This window comes from Bidens hawaiensis, unplaced genomic scaffold, assembly GCF_021521415.1.
Source record: "Bidens hawaiensis isolate Kalapana, Puna unplaced genomic scaffold, B.hawaiensis_p1.1 tig00004748_1, whole genome shotgun sequence".
Taxonomy (NCBI): domain Eukaryota; kingdom Viridiplantae; phylum Streptophyta; class Magnoliopsida; order Asterales; family Asteraceae; genus Bidens; species Bidens hawaiensis.
Genome location: NW_027491294.1, coordinates 247,526 through 265,301, shown reverse-complemented (window position 1 = coordinate 265,301; position 17,776 = coordinate 247,526). Strand labels below are relative to the sequence as shown.

General features: G+C 43.9%; 1 protein-coding gene across 1 annotated transcript; it reads left to right on the top strand.

Moving 5' to 3' along the window:
* Positions 1-2,987: 2,987 nt before the first annotated feature.
* LOC143627884 (DNA topoisomerase 6 subunit A-like) lies at positions 2,988-17,468 on the top strand. The gene is made up of 3 exons (XM_077097601.1): positions 2,988-3,303; positions 15,634-16,660; positions 17,267-17,468. Exons 1-2 carry the CDS (start codon positions 3,058-3,060, stop codon positions 16,246-16,248), a joined length of 861 nt encoding a protein of 286 aa, XP_076953716.1. The 5' UTR covers positions 2,988-3,057; the 3' UTR covers positions 16,249-16,660; positions 17,267-17,468.
* The last annotated feature ends 308 nt before the right edge of the window (positions 17,469-17,776 follow it).

Genomic DNA, 17,776 nt, shown 5'->3' with positions numbered 1-17,776 from the left:
CTATAGCGACGACAATTGTTGTTGCTATAGAGCACATATAGCCACGACTTATCGTTCCCACAGGACTTGACACAAATTTTCTGCCGTACATCCTATATCGACGATAAATCGTGAACATAGAGTTGAGAGGGAGAACCAAAATGTGTGCGCCAAATGAAAATTTTATAGTGACGATATATCGTCGCTATAGGTATTTTCCCTTTTAGTTTATCTTTTCTTTTAATTAGGGAAATAATTGGTCACCCCTATTGCCACGATTATCGTTGTTACAAGTAAATACTGATTTTCTTTTTAACACTTTTCACAAACACATCGCTGCACAAACCCTTCCACCAGCGTTCTCTGAAACCCTTCCTCCTCCGCCACCGCCTAGTTCCACCGCTGCCTTCGCCGTCTGCTACCGTAGCCACCTCCTCTGCCGGGTAAAGTTCTTTTTTAAGCCTTTATCCTCAAATTAGTGACATTTAGGTTTCTTTGTAGGTGATTTTTATAGAAATTTGAAGAATAAGTATATTATTTGAATTGAATCATAGATTTGTATGTAATTTTGAAGGTGCCTTCTCTGATTGCCATCGTTGCTGTCCCCACTGTTGTCGCTCGTTATAGATCTCGACCCCAATTGCGGTAAGATTCTAACCTAACTTGATAATCTATTTCTTTGAGCGTGCAAATATCGATTATTGGTGACCTAGGTGAAATCTGTACAAAATTGGAAACCGAGTTGATTGATTCGGTTCTGTATGTTGATAATGTTGTTAGGAAGGAGGCTGATAATGTGATTGCTTACAAGGTATATTATTATATCTTTGGAAGTAATTTGCCTTTTTATATGTTTGTAATGATGATTTGTTTTTAATTGATCTTAGAATTTGTAGATCTGGTTAATGTATTTGTTAATTGTTTGACTTAATTTGTGGCTTAATTAGTGCATTTGTTATATATTCTTGTCGTTTTAAGGGTTACATCCTTAAATTCGCATATGCAATCACTAAGATTTAAGTTTATATTTGTTGGTTAATTAGGTGCATGGACATTGGACAACAGTGTTGTTAGCAAGCATCATAACACTTCAAGTTCTGTAAGTTTCTTGCTTGTTTCTGCAGGTTAGTGCTTTTTGCATAAAATTGAATAGTGGTGAGTAATTAAGGTTCTGATTAGACTGGATTTTGTAAATGCATGAACATTGAAGTAAGTAAGTAACTGGTTTATGTTTTGAGCCCCTATGATGCTCATTAGGATTTTGATTTGTTGAATGAGCTAATTTTGTTTGGTATTACATGCTATAGGTTTGTAAGTGAGTAAATATTTGCTAGATGATAAGGATATGCTTGATTTAGATTCTTTGTATATGGTTGGCTCAATTGCACATGATTTTTGATGGCGTTTATTGGTATATTTATGTGATTGTAGGTGGTGTTTGTTGAACAAATATGTTTTAGTTTTGCTACCACATGTAGACTTGTTTGGTGTTCCTAATCTGAATATTGAATCTTAAGATTGTCCTTTTCCATTAGCTTCTGGTTGGTGTGTTTTCCTTGTTTTGAGTAGTTCAATTTTTGATATATTACTGACAAGGTGTGTGTTTAAATTACAGGTCCTGTTGTTGAGGACATGTTCATTGGCAAGCAACCATCATGGGACCTTCTAATAGGGCATACTCTGGTGATTGTTTGCAGAACTGTAGCCGCCAGTAGGCAAATAATTGTGCATGATTTGAGTTATAATGTTGAGAATATTAAGGTTGCAGCTAGGACCAAAATGTTTCATCCAAACATCAACAATGGTAGAAAATGATTAGACATCCTCAAGGAACAATGGAATTCAACACTAACAGTCTCCAAGGTTTGATGCGTCTTTCATCTTTATTATTATTATTATCATTGCTTTTAACCTTTAAAACCTTGATTTGATGTAGTGTTTGTGTGTGATTGGCAGATTTTGCTATCCATATGCTCTATGTTAACTAAATGATCAACTTTATGGTGCAATCATAATAAACTGGCGATTCTTTCTAATAAGAACAACGGTGGGTCGAGTCAAGATGTTGAAAATGAATATACAGATGAAGGTGGGTAGTGATTAGTTATAAATAATTTTTGATGATTTGTGTATAAAAGCTATCTAAACATTTGATGGTTAATGTTTGTAATTTGACGATTGTTTAACGTGTTGTAGTTTATCGGTCAATGAATTTATTTGCTAAGAAATCTGAAGATCTTACGATTTCACAACATGTTTTTTATTTTGTTGAAAACCTGGAAAATTAATAAAATAAAAAAATATACAAATTCAAAAACCATATAGCGACGACAAGTCGTTGCAATACGTAAATATAAATTATATTAAATATTTATTTATATTCCTCAAAAATGTTGCCGACAAAAACCTATAGCAACGACGCTATAACGACGACTTCTAGACCTATAGCGACATCACTTAGGCAGCGTTGCGACGACCTATCGTCGCTAAAGGGTATGGCAACGCCTAGTCGTCACTGTAGGGCTTGAAAATTTCGTCATATTAGAAAGAATTTCTTGTAATGTATAGCCAAGTTATTTGTAATAAAAAGATTATGTTTAATTAAATTTTAACTATATCTAATATATATTACAAAACATATCTAATAATTAATAACAAAAAACATTAAAAATGCATTCAACATTTACAGTCTGGTCTGGTTTCTTATGGCTGGTTGCCAGTATAAACCGCGAACCAACCGTTCACTACGTTTTGAAAATTTTGAAACCGGCCAACAAACCGAAAGTAAAAGAAGAAAAAGAAAAAAAAGAAGTCTAACCAATTACCAGTTTAAACGATTTCAAGGTTTTAACTGAACCATAAACACTTATATTTGTTACGTGATTAACAGGTCCAAAAATCCGCTGCATCGCGCGGACACCCGTCTAGTTAAACAAAATCAGTAAAAAAAATATAAAAATCATCATAAACAACACATTAACATAAATTATGGACTCACACTTACCGAGTCACTCCGGACACAGAAACGAACTCCTATTGACCACTTTCCCCAATCACTTTCCCGCCCCAAACTCTCAAATGGCGGACAAGAGAAAACGCCGGCGAGCCGATTCCGACTCCGACGACGACTCCCTCCACCTCCCCTTCAAAAACCGCCTGAAACCAGACTCCGTCATCCTCTCCACACTCAAAACCCTAACCAAATCTACCAAATACTCAGCCTCCACTTCCAAAACCCTAACCCTAGCCGACCTCTCACTCGCTTCCACCTGCCGTGAAGTCTCCGATCTCCCATTATCCTCCGTCCAAAACAAAATCCTAACCCTAGTGAAGAAACGTGGATCGACTTACTAGTATACGATCAACTTTCCCGGGTATGAGTGTGCTATATCACCGATGGTTTTCCGGAATATGAATTCTTCCACCTACAAAACGAGCAGCACCGTGAACTTACCCCTCAGAAAGGGACAGAGGGGTCCTCTTTGGGGTAACCCTCCGGTGTGAGAATAAGATATTGTAGGAGAAGATAATAATAATCTGAAAGTGAGTAAGGACTTAGAATGTATTTTCTTGCTTACCTCCCCTTGTGGAGGTGGTGTGGTATTTATAGTATTAGGGTTTCCAATGATTGGGCTCAGACCCAATTAGGGCCTTTTTGGCCTCCTCCTATTGCTTCGCGCCACGTGTCCTTAGGACACCTGGTGCTTTTTCATTGATTATTCTCTGACCAGGGTATTTCACCTGACCCATGTGCAATCACGTGGTAGCACATGGGTTTTGCTGAGTTGTCCACCCTTCATTGGCAGCTGTCAACATCAGCATATTCTTTATTCCTTAAAGGATACCTTCTGGAAGGTGGTCTGATGAGCACAATCATGGTTGTCCTTATCCTGATTTGGATAAGGACGTGGTTGATTATGTGCATGTGTGATATGCGCCTATCCTGGGGATGCGCGAGGTCTTCTCTTTATTCTCACGCTCAGATGTTTCATGCGCAGATGTGATATGCGCAAGCATATGTAATATGCGTGAGCATATGTGATATGCGCCACGCGCAGATGTGATATGCGTGAGCATATATGATGCGTGAGCATATGTGATACGCGTGAGCATATGTGATGCGTGAACATATGTGATATGCGTGAGCATATGTGATATGCGCCACGCGCATAGGTTTTGGCTTTGTGTCTTCATGACATCCTGATTTCGAGCCTCTTGTCTATATCTTGTGGGTTGACCCGCCCCGCTCGATGTTAAGGCGGGTGCATACCTCTTCAAGCCCCCCCAGTCTAATGTGTGTCTTGTCTCGCGCGAGCGAGGTAAGATAGATATTAGACTTAATAGTTTGCTCTTTTAATAGGGTTTGTCTTTTCTTTTTTATTTCTCATATGTGCGTTGCGCGAAATTCTATCCTTTTGGTTGAAATGAATCGTCCATGTACGTGGTTGGTTGGTGCTGACATGCGTCAGAGATGGAGACGTTATGTGTCAGACTTTTCGTGTGCTCGAGGTGCTACAGTGACCTTTCATGTCTCCTCATACAGTGTCAGGAACACGTGCCGCTCTCATGTTGGCCTGCACCTACGAGTGGGGGCGCGTGAGCGTAACTCTGATCATTACCTGTTTCTTTCTCTCTCCTAGGCCTATAAAAGCAAGCCTTTTGAGTGGTTTTTTCTTCATCTTCATTGTTATTTTCAGAGCTCTTTCTCCTTCAATTTTCATTCCGATTAAGAGCCTTTATCTTTTGCTTCCGGATTTCCGCGCTTAAAGTAACCGCTGTTTGATTCCCAATTGTATGTCTGATAACCCAGACACCACAATTTCCCCCAGCAAACGCCGTGTAAAATCGTTAGTTATGTCCACTTTGAAGAAGACCGGCAAGGGTAAACGGGCTGCCGAGGCCTCGTCGGAGGAGGTGGGGAAGAACAAAACGGTGAAGAGATGGGATGAGATTCCCTGCAAATTGAAACAGTCTGACTTCGATAATCTCGTCGCCTCTCAGGGTTTTCTCCCTGAGTACAGCTGTCTGCTCCCGGCGACCGGGCAAACGGCGGCAGATCCGCCCACCGGCTATATCTCTTTATACTCTCACTTTTTCACTCACTCTAACCTTCGTCTTCCGATGACAAGGTTTATAGGTGCGCTCCTTCAGTTTTATGGGATTCACATATCCCAAGTCCATCCTTGTGGACTAGTGCGCATGACTCATTTTGAGTTCATGTGCAAAGCTCAGCGCGAGGAGCCCACCCCTCGGCGCTTTCAATATTTTTACAAGCCAAAAATCCAAGATTTTTGGTTCTCATTCACACTGCGCAATCAGAAGGTTAAGTGCTGGACTGTTTCCTTCAAAAGCCTTCATGACTGGTCTGAAAATTTTTTTTATATTAAGGCTGGTGTGATTCCCATCCGCATGACCATGCGCGCGATCACTTCAGCGCCCGCGGATGAGAATGTTCTTAAGAACCCAACGGGCACATGGGTTAACAAGTTATCTGCTGAACCATCCCCCGCCAAGAATATTTGCGAGGAGGCGCTGGTGGGGGTTGGTATGAGCAAGAGGTGGACCGACAGCGCGACTGAGCCTGTCATCCATGTTGATGGCTTAGGTGAGTTATTTGCTCATTGCATTATATCTGCGCGAATATAATTCGTTTTGCTGATATCATTTGTCTTGTATTATGTAGTAAGCAAGGAATACGTCCACGCCGCCTATGACGAGCATATGGAGGGTGGCTCTGTCGCGCTGAGCGCTGGGGAAGTTGCTTTCCCCGATCGCTTCGATGATATGTTCATCCCTGTCGATTTAGAATTTTGCTTTGACAGCGATGCGCCTGGTAAGCCTTTGTACTTATGCTTAGGCCTTTAGAATACCAAATTTGGTTAACATTTCTGTTGCACGTATTGTAGATGCGCTCGAGAATTATGAGTTGGAGCTTGCGGAAGAGGAGGTGGAGGAGGAAGCAGCTGAGGCGCCACAACTCAAGCGCAAAGCTAAAGGCAAAACTGGCGCAGAGGCCAGTAAAAAACAGAAGAAAAATGATGCCCCTGTTGCCCAGAATCTTCCTCCTACCCAAGCGAAGGGACTTGAGAAAACCAAGGGATTTACCTCCAAGTTTTCCTCGTCTTCTTTGCCTCGAGGTGTGGGCAATCCTCCCGTCCACACGAGGTATGGTGCTGCCACCTCATCTCTTCACGCGGCGGACCAGGGAAGCGGCGCTGCGCCTGCTGTTTCATCTTCTCCAACAGGTATACTTTGTTTATATTTTGTGGTTTTATGAGCGTGATTCCGATAGAGTTATTAATGAAGCTTTGCTCACTCAAATGTTTGTAGAGCCGGCGACTTTGGTGGCTCAACCTCAGGCGCAGCAAGGTACCGAGGCTGCGCCGAAGGTTGCTTTGAAGTCCCCTGTTTTACCCTCGAAAAGGGGGAAAATGGACTTCATGGCGATGCTCAATTCGCGGACGGCAGTGCGCCAAGGTATTTATTGCGCTTTGATTTTCTGATTTTTTCCTTTAGATCAAGTCATGAATCATTTCTCCTTGTTGGTTATTTCATAGGAATTATAGCTGGCACACAAGCTGCTGGTGGCACTGCTGGCGCCGGCGCCGGCGCCGTTAGTTCTGCTCCTGCTCCAACAAGCACTGAATCTCCTCTCATTGGGATTACTAAGGAGCAGGAGACTATTTTACGTGCTGATCTAACGGCGTCAAGACCTCCCTCACCTCCTTCTGCGCGCAGCCCGCCTCGTGAGACTGTTTTTGATTTTTCCAAGTCGCATGAGAAAAGACCTGTTACAGAGGATAATGAGGAGGTCAATTTTGAAGATTCCGATGGTGGCCGCACAAGCCCTATAGCGCCACGAGATTTCGTGGCGTAGCCTTCTTCTCGTGGGGCAGGCAGGAGCTCACCAGCTGGCGCTGACCTTTCTGCCGGTTCTCCGCAGGTATAAGTTTGTTTTTCTCCGCTGTGCGGACTTCCAAATTAGTGTCTAGATAACTAAAACGTTTCTTTTGCGTTGCTTTGTGTTTGCAGGAAGCCGATCACATATACCGTCCGAGCTGGAATATTACTGAAGATAGCTCATTTCAATCCATGGGCGTGTGTGAAGACTTCTGGGTTCACTCTGTTCCTCCGGCTGAAAGGAGGTTTCAGGAGGACCGCGCTCGCGTGGACTTGCTCAACGACCACCTTTTTGCTGGGTCTGCGTTTTTTGCTGCCTCCCAAGAGCTTCGCAATGATTATATAAAAGTGCGTGATGCCCTTGTGGAGGCCAAGCAAGAGGCTAAGATTTCTGCTTGGAATCTTTCTGACGCTCGAGAGAGAGCTGAGAAACTCCAAGCAGAACTTAGCGAGAACCGAGCAAGTGCCAACGCTGCCTCTGTGAAGCGCGGGCATGAGCTGCAGGCTGCGCGGGAGAAGCTGCAAGCGGCAGAAGCGGATGCGGCCAGGTACGCGCGTCGAGCGCGTGACTTGGAGTTGGAGGCAGAGGCGCGTGATCAAACTCTTGCGCAGGCTAACACTGACAAATCTTTATTAGAGAGTGAGGTTGCGCGCCTGAAGAAAGAGCTCGATGCTGCGCGAGCAGAAAAGAATGAAGCCTTGGCGGCGGCGGCGTCTGACAGAGAAGAGCTCGATGCTGCGCGAGCAGAAAAGAATGAAGCCTTGGCGGCAGCAGCGTCTGACAGAGAAGAGCTAAAACAAACCAAGGAAACTGTTGAGTTGTTAAAACTCTCAGATTCCTGCTCTTGAGACGTCTGTTTCTTCCCTCGCGCAGGATCGTCAATGGCTAGTTTCACAGGGTGTGACTCGTTGCGCTTATGCGATGAAATACTCAGACGAGTTTCAGACCCTTGTGATGGATTGCAATGCTGCGTCGCGCTTGGTGGGTCGAGCTGAAGGGTTTAAGGATGGCTATGAATATGGCATGCTGAAGAAGAATCCATCCGACTACCCTTATCAGCTCGACGTTGTCTGCGCTGACATGGCCGAGGTGGGGGAGAAGTACTTGAATACTCCAATTCCCATCCTTGAGCAGGTATTTTAACCTTAATGAGTTTACCTTGACTTATTTTCCTAATCTTTTGTACTTATACTTTTCCTTGTGACTTGCAGATAGCCGCGCTTGCTGACCAGCCCGATCTTGGCGCGCTAAAGAAATTACTTGACGAATGTGAAGGGACTGGTGGCAGCGATGAAGGCGCGGGCAATGCTGCCTCTGCTAGCGGCTCTGGCGTGGCCAAAGGACCTACTCCTGACACTATCGTGATAGAAGACGACTCCATTCAAGACGAACAGCTTGATTATGGTAAGTTTGGAGATGACGAGGAGGTAATGATGAGGACGATGAAGAGGCTGATATTGATATAGAGACTTGAAAAGCCCTTCATGTTTTTTTTTTTTTTTTTTTTTTGTTTGTAGTTTTTATCTCATCATTTTGTAAATTTGTAAACTTCTATGTTTTGGAATGAAATTTTGTTTTTCTCTTATTCGCATCTTGCGCATTCCCAATTCATCTCTTTATATTGCATGTTTGTGCTCGTTGAATATAAGGTATGCTTACACATTGAAACTTGGACAAGGCTGTAAGGAAATTATTTTATTTAATCCTTAACAGTTGTCACATTTCAAGTTATTTTGCAATATTCTGAATATGCTGACACGTGCCTTGGCACTTCATTATTCCTCCTTTGCGCGACGTTATCGCGCATTTATTATAGGGAATTATGAATGAGTTTTTTAGCCTTTACGTGTCAGTATGTGTTACTCTGATATCCATTATAATCCCATGCGCGACCTCGACCTGAGACCTTAACAACTATGTTTTGGCATGTGCTTTGCCTTAGTTGTGCTTAGGTACTTTTATGGTCTAGCTGCGCATCATGTAGGATGGATGTTGTGAGTGATTTGAGCTCAGGCTCATATTATTGGGCTAAGGCCCCGACGTTTTAGAGTTAAAACTCGTTAACGCGTTTGAGCTTGAAGCTCGCGCATGTATGTTTTACTTCGTTTTATTTTTAGTTTGATGTCAATACAATGTTGTCATATTGCTCAAAATTAATAAAGGGAAGTGTGAAACATGTATGCAAAAGGTAATAGAACACACATTAAGAGAAATAGCGCGCATCATTATTCATAATGGCTTAAAGGGCCTTGATTACAAACTTGACAACTTTTACATGAAACATTTTCTAAGCTGTGCTGCGTTCCATGTGCGCGGGATCTTCTTTCCATTCAAATCTTTTAAAGCGTATGCGCCTTTTCCCAATTCTTCCGAGACTTGATAAGGTCCCTCCCAGTTGGGAGACATCTTTCCCGGGGGTATTGCGCGACTAGCTTCATTGTTCCGAAGGACAAAATCATTCTTCTTGAAGTGGCATTCTTTCACGCGCTGATTGTAATATTTTTCTAGTTTTTTCTTGTATTTGGCTTCACTGATGATAGCCGCCTCTCTGCGCCCTTCAAGTAAGTTGAGATCCAACCTCCTTTCTTGCTCGTTGTCTTTTTTACTCATCATGAGCACTCTATAGGATGGGCATCCAATCTCTGTTGGAATCATAGCCTCCGTTCCATAGGTTAGGCTTAACGGGGACTCGCCATTGCTGGTTTTACTTAATGTCCTATGCGCCCACAGGACATTAGGTAACTCCTCGACCCATGCATGGGATTCTCCCTCCAACCTTTTCTTCAGCCCATTCAGCAAGCTTTGGTTCGCGCGCTCCACTTGGCCATTCCCTTGAGGGTGGTATACTGAAGTGAAGACTTGGTTGATGCGCAATTCCTTGAGCCAACTGGATATCTTTCTGTCAGTGAATTGTTTGCCATTGTCGCTCACAATTTCCATTGGCAGGCCAAAACGGCATATGATGTGGCTCCAAATAAATTGCTTCATTACCTCGGCTGTGATTTTTGCTAGTGGCTTGGCTTCAACCCATTTTGTGAAATAGTCTACTGCCACTACCAAAAACTTTACTCGCCCCAGCGCTTGTGGTAAGGGACCCACAATATCGATTGCCCACTTGTGGAAAGGCCATGCAGAGGTCACCGGAATCAAGTTGTTCTTTGGCCGCATGGTGTTTGGCGCATAGCTCTGACACGCTTTGCATTTTTGGATCTCTTTTAACGCGTCCAAGTACATGCCTGGCCAATAGTAACCTGCGTTCATTGCCTTGGCAACCACCATGCGCGGGCCAGCATGTATTCCACAGATTCCTTCGTGTATCTCTCTGATCACATAGCTTGCTTCCTCAGCATCCAGGCATTTCATGAGCGGTCCAAGATAAGAGCGTCGATATAACGTACCATCAAGCAGTTCGTAGTTCTGCGACTTGTGTCTTATCTTCCTCGCCTGTGCGCGATCATCCGGTACCTTTCCCTCCTTCAAGAATTCCATTATTGGAGTTATCCATGATGAAGGTGTTGTATGAATTACAAGGACAGGCTTCGCTCCCACCGACGGGTTGCTCATTACTTCCACCCTGACATCTTTGCCAAAGTGATCGAAGCTGGTTGATGCCATCTTGCTCAGCGCGTCGGCAGACTTATTTTCACTGCGCGGAATGTGTATGATTCTGAAAGATTCAAATTGTTCGATGAGTTTTTTCGCCTGCTCTAGATACAGAGGCATAGTGTTTTCCTTGGCATCATAAAGGCCATTGACCTGTGCTGCAACCAAGTATGAATCGACATGGGCCTCTAGCTTTTTAACTCCGAACTTGTGCGCGATGCGCAGACCAGCCAGCAGGGCTTCATACTCAGCTTCATTGTTGGTGCTCTTGAAATCCAACCTGATTGCGTAAGTATACTCATGATTTTCTGGATCCACCAGTTTGAGGCCTGCGCCGGACCCTTCGTTGTTTGAAGCTCCATCAGTGAATAATCTCCAAACATTTTCTTCATTATTGGCTTGCGGAGGGTCTAATTCGTGCTGAGCCTCTTCAACTTTTCCTTCAGGGATTTCTGCGATGAAATCAGCTAAGACTTGTCCCTTGATTGCTGGACGAGGCTTATAGGCGATCGTGTGCTCTCCTAATTCCAGCGCCCATTTTGTCAGCCTTCCTGAGAGCGCGGGACGCCGCAAGACTTGCTGGATGTTGTAACCAGTCAGGACTTCAATAGGATGACCATTGAAATATCTGTGAAGCTTGTGCGACGCATGCGTTAGTGATAAAACTAACTTTTCTATGATGGTGTAGCGCGTCTCAGGATCTGTCAGCACCCGGCTTACATAATAAATTGGTGTTTGGATTCCTTTGCGATCCACCAGTAATACTGCGCCAATGGCGCGCTTTCCTGCTGACAGGTACAACGTTAAAGTTTCACCAGGAAGTGGAGCTGTGAGCGCAGGCAGATTTATCAGACATTCTTTTATCTCATTGAAAGCTTGCTCGGCTTCAGGCGTCCACTTGAATTGGCTTTTCTTTAAGCAATTTCTCAATGTGTTAACGAATGGGGTAGATTTGCTTGCATGGTTTGCTAGGAACCTGTTAATTGATACCAATCTGCCATTCAACTTTTGAACTTCCTTCATGGTGGATGGTGAGGGCATGTCAAGGATAGCCTCCACCTTCTCTGGGTTCACCTTGAAACCATCCTTGGTGACCATTACACCGAGAAATTTCCCTTCTTCTACGCCGAATGTGCATTTGCTCGGGTTGAGCTTCATGTTTACTTCCTTTAGGCGCCAAAGGGTTTCTTCGATGTCTTTGAGCATTTGTTTTTCCTCCCTGCTTTTAATCACCAAATCATCCACGTAGACTTCTAAGTTTCTTCCAATTTGCTCGTTGAAAACCGCATCCATGAGTCTTTGGTAAGTGGCTCCTGCATTCTTCAAACCAAAGGGCATTTTTGTGTAACAGAAAACACCCTTGTCAGTTCTGAAGGCAGTCTTGTCCTCATCTTGTGGTGCCATTTGAATTTGGTGATAGCCCTTATAGGCATCCAGGAAACATTTGAGCTTAAATGGCGCCACAGAGTCCACCTTCGCGTCAATGTTTGGGAGGGGGTAACAATCTTTTGGACACGCTTTCTTGAGGTCCTTGAAATCAATGCACATTCTCCATGACCCATTGCTCTTCTTTACCATCACAGGATTGGCTACCCATGTTTGGTATCGTATTGGGCGGATGATATTTGCGCGCAGTAGATCTTCTACCTGCTCATTCATGGCCTTTGCCTTCTCATCCCCCATGACTCTTTTCTTTTGAGCAATTGGCTCTGCAGACTTGAATGTGTTGAGAGAATGCTGCGCTAGGTCTCGCGGAACCCCAGTCATATCAGAATGTTGCCACGCGAAGACCGATATATACGTTGTGAGCAATCTTTTCATTCTCACCCTTGTGTCATCTGATATCGTAGCTCCAATTGTGATTGTTTGTTCTGGGAATTTTGGGTTGAGAATCCATTCCTCTGGCGCGTTGTTTGCCATTGGAAGCTTCATTCTCCCTTCTCGCGGTATACTTGTTACTGCGCACAAATGATCTCGGTATACAAATGTTACTCCTGTTGGTGTTGGGAACCCCAACGCGCCGTGCGCTGGTGACGGTATGGCGTTGAATTGGGCAATCGTTCCTCTACCCAAGATCATATTATGGCATGAAGTGGTGGGCAAGACCAAGAAGTTGACAATTTCAGCTCGCTTGTGTTTCTCATCCCCCATAGTTAGTTCGAATTGTATCTGACCTAGGGGGTGAATAATTTCGTTTGAGACACCCGAGATTGGTGCATTCACAATTTCGAGCCTTGCTTGGTCTGCTGGATCCAACTTCCTGAAACATTGCTCATACATGATGTCTGATTCACTTCCGGTGTCCACCAGGACTTTTGACACCTCATAATGAGCGATGTGTGCAGTGATGACTAGAGGACTGCTGATAGACGGGCCTCCTCTGATTTTTGGGAAGATTACTTGTTGCTCGCGCCAATCCCCTTGGACTTGCGTGCTTCTCTTCCTCGATCTTTGCCCTTGCCTTCCTCCTTCAGCTACACAGATTCTTTTGAATTTTTTACTGGCTGAGGCTCCGTCTGGTTGTTCATTCTCTGGTCTTGGGTTTTTCACCAGGTGAGCCAACTTGCCTGATTTCACATCTCTTTCAATCGCATCCTTCAAATGGTGGCATGCATCGGTGTTGTGCCCTGTGGACTTGTGAAACTCACAATACTTGCCACTGTTTGGTGGTCCCTTATGGAGTAATGGATTGGGGCTTTTAAACTGGACATTCTCTGTGCTTAACACTTGCGAAGGCGTTTTGGTGAGGGGAGTCCATATTCTTGGTAGAGGTCTGTTAGGCTCTCTGCCGCCTTCCCTCTTGTCACCTTCTCCGCGATTACGAATGTCTTTTTGGGGCTGGGGTGAACTTTGTTGCGCTTGCTTTTCTGCGGGAGAATAACTGGTTTGTTGCAACCTGGACCATACGGAGTTTTGTTTGCCCCTCCTTTCATTGTTGCGTGGTGCTTCTGTTTGATGCCCTCTATCTCTTGCTCTGTCTTGGGCAATTTGTTTTTCATTTCTCGCGAAGACTCGCGATGCTTCCATAAGCGTAGCCCAAGTGGTTGGCATGCCATCTCTGCTCACGAGAGCTCTGCGGAGTTGATCACTGCGCGCACCTTGTATAAAGGCCACGCGCAAGAGTTTTTCAGTGATACCTCCAATTGCAAGAGATTCCTGATTGAAACGAGTTATGTAGTCTTCAATGGTATCATCATTCCTGCGCACGCAGTGCATGATGTCATCGGGGTCGCGCGTGTGTCTGTGCTGCTGTACAAAGTGAGCCTGGAACTTCTCCAATAGCTCTTCGAACCCATCGATTTGTCCTGTCGGCAAGCTTTCGAACCAGACACGCGCTGCGCCCGTGAGGCAGCGAGCAAACATGTGACACCATGTTGGCATCGTCCAGCTTTCTAGGTTTCTAGTGTTGTAAAAACCTTGTAAGAAATCATCTGGATCTGTTGTACCATCGTACTTGCCTAGACCACTTGGCATCTTGGTTTTGTGTTGAATGGGAGCCTTCGCAATGCGCTCAGTGAATTTTGAATGCTTCACCAAGATGGCTGGCCTATATGGTGTGATTACGTCCACTTGCCCTTTCGATTGTGGGTTGTACGGTGTGTATAGATCCATATCAACTTTGGCTCCAGGCGCTATGTTCATGTGCGCGCGAAGCTGTGAACCTCCTGCATGAGTATCTCGCGTCTTCCTCATGCTGTGCACCTCTTCCTCATCACTAACATCAGCGTGTTCGGTGTGAACAGAGTGACCATCTTCCGGCGCGCGAGCCCTTTTTGTTGTTCCCTTAATTGTTTGTTTATCAAATGCGAGCCTTTGTGTTAAGTCGGCTAACTTTTTGTGTTTGACCAGCTCATTGTATTTGTCCATTAAACGCCGTTGTTCGTTTATGAGCCATTCTTTAGGGTCATTGGTTTCAACTTCCAGACCCATTGGTCCCTTTTGTTTTGCACCAGTCAGATTTTAGAACGTGAGATCGTCTGGAGGAGTTTCAGTCTGGCTATGAGGTGTTGTGATGAAGGGATGGTTACTGGTGGTGCGCGCAGTATCACGCGGCGCCCTCAGAAACTGATGTCCCTCATTAACATCCTCAAGCTCATTATCCTCCAGAACTTGATCGCTGCTTCGAACACCAGAAACCATGGTGAAGATTTTCAGAGAGAACTGATGAGATAGTGGTTTTGTTGCCGTTGTAACAGGTGATGGCGCCAATGAAGAAACGTGGATCGACTTACTAGTATACGATCAACTTTCCTCGGGTATGAGTGTGCTATATCACCGATGGTTTTCCGGAATATGAATTCTTCCACCTACAAAACGAGCAGCACCGTGAACTTACCCCTCAGAAAGGGACAGAGGGGTCCTCTTTGGGGTAACCCTCCGGTGTGAGAATAAGATATTGTAGGAGAAGATAATAATAATCTGAAAGTGAGTAAGGACTTAGAATGTATTTTCTTGCTTACCTCCCCTTGTGGAGGTGGAGTGGTATTTATAGTATTAGGGTTTCCAATGATTGGGCTCAGACCCAATTAGGGCCTTTTTGGCCTCCTCCTATTGCTTCGCGCCACGTGTCCTTAGGACACCTGGTGCTTTTTCATTGATTATTCTCTGACCAAGGTATTTCACCTGACCCATGTGCAATCACGTGGGTTTTGCTGAGTTGTCCACCCTTCATTGGCAGCTGTCAACATCAGCATATTCTTTATTCCTTAAAGGATACCTTCTGGAAGGTGGTCTGATGAGCACAATCATGGTTGTCCTTATCCTGATTTGGATAAGGACGTGGTTGATTATGTGCATGTGTGATATGCGCCTATCCTGGGGATGCGCGAGGTCTTCTCTTTATTCTCACGCGCAGATGTTTCATGCGCAGATGTGATATGCGCAAGCATATGTAATATGCGTGAGCATATGTGATATGCGCCACGCGCAGATGTGATATGCGTGAGCATATATGATGCGTGAGCATATGTGATACGCGTGAGCATATGTGATGCGTGAGCATATGTGATATGCGTGAGCATATGTGATATGCGCCACGCGCATAGGTTTTGGCTTTGTGTCTTCATGACATCCTGATTTCGAGCCTCTTGTCTATATCTTGTGGGTTGACCCGCCCCGCTCGATGTTAAGGCGGGTGCATACCTCTTCACCTAGCACTCTCCTTAACCAAATCCATCCTCAACGGCAACGGCTTCTCATTCAACGTACCCTCACGCGCCGCCACTAACCAACTCTACGTCCCAGAACTCGACCGTATTGTCCTCAAGGACAAGTCCACCGCCCATCCGTACGCGTCCGTGTCAACCGTCCGGAAAACCACAATCACGACGCGAATACTCTCTCTTATTCACCAGTTGTCTTTAAAAAACATCCACGTCACCAAACGTGACTTGTTTTATACAGATGTGAAGCTGTTTCAGGACCAAACTCAATCCGACGCCGTTTTGGATGACGTGTCGTGTATATTGGGCTGCACTAGGTCTTCGTTAAACGTTGTTGCTGCTGAGAAAGGTGTGGTGGTTGGTAGGCTTATGTTAAGTGATAATGGTGATATGATTGATTGCACGAAAATGGGGATTGGCGGGAAGGCGATTCCGCCGAATATTGATCGAGTCGGGGATATGTCGAGTGACGCGTTGTTTATTTTGTTGGTTGAGAAGGATGCTGCGTATATGCGGTTGGCCGAGGATCGGTTTTACAATCGGTTTCCGTGTATTATTGTGACGGCGAAAGAGCAGCCGGATGTTGCGACGAGGTTGTTTTGAGGAAGATGAAGATGGAGTTGAAGTTGCCGGTGCTGGCGCTTGTGGATAGTTATCCGTATGGGTTGAAGATATTGTTGGTTTACGGTTGTGGGTCGAAGAATATGTCGTATGATAGTGCGAATTTGACAACGCCGGATATTAAGTGGTTGGGAGTTCGGCCGAGTGATTTGGATAAGTATAAGATACCGGAACAGTGTAGGTTGCCGATGATGGAGCAGGATATTAAGACTGGGAAGGATTTGTTGGAGGAGGATTTTGTGAAGAAGAATCCTGGGTGGGTTGAGGAGTTGACTTTGATGGTGAAGTCGAAGCAGAAGGCGGAAATTCAGGCGTTGAGTACGTTTGGGTTTCAGTATTTGTCTGAGGTTTATCTGCCGTTGAAGTTGCAGCAGCAGGATTGGCTCTAGTGATGGTCTGTTACTTCTTTCTTTCTCATTGTGTTAAGTTTGTTGTTTTTTAAAGTTTGATACTTTGTGTTGAGTTTACAAGAACTACTAAGTTTTAATTGTTAAACTATCTTTGAGATGATATAGTCTTAATCTTATATATATTTTTTTTTTGCTGCCTTTATTCTTAAAAAAATAGTCCCCTTGCTATTTCTTTTTTGTATTGTTAGAATTTAGAATAGATAGAATAGAATTGTTTAACATTAGGATAAAGGCTGATGCTTGTGAATTATTCTTTAATGATCAGGTAGGCACTTGACTGGTTTATACTTGAGCAAGTATGAAACTGTTCCTAGAACATATCTTTGAAATTTTTGGTAGATTCTTGATCAAGTAATGAGTTGTTTGAAACTTTGAATGAAACATGTTTATATGGTTTATGAAAGTTTCTTATTGTAAACCGGTGCTTTTGAGGGTATATATGAAGCAAATGTCATGGAAATTGATTCAGCAGAGACTGCTGATTTGTAATTTACTGATGTGAATTTTGATACGGTGGTCTGCTAATTTGCTTTTATTTTCTGGTTCACCGATTTACTGGTTGTTTGTTTGTATGCGTCTTCTTTGTGAAGGTGGAAAGGGGGTGGCCTAGAAAGAACCAAAGGGATGATGAGCGAGTATGTATCATGTGTATTTCGTCCATCTTCGCGCTTAAGTTTAGGCCAAATACGTAGTTTTGTTGTTTTATTTTACATTTCCAGACTCATTTCAACCAAAGAGTCTTAATGTTGTTTCTGTAATGACTTCGGTTGATTATTTGTGGAATGATGATAGTTGATAGTGTTATTACATGTATCTTGTGGTTGTTTGGTTCTACATTCATAAATGATTTTCATTATCAAAAAGTTTATGGGATTGCGTTAAACGTTTTTCAGTATTCCAATATTATTGTTTTTTTTTCGGTACAACATGAAAATGTTTCTAGGCTACTCAACTTCAGTTCTTGGTTGCATTTAAAACATATGAGGCTGTTCTAAAAAAAGGAAAAAAGAACTGGCTGAAACGTTGGATTTGATTGATGATTGCCAACTTAAGGGAGGGGGTGGTGGATATGGAGGCTCGAGTGCTTGACTGTATGGACC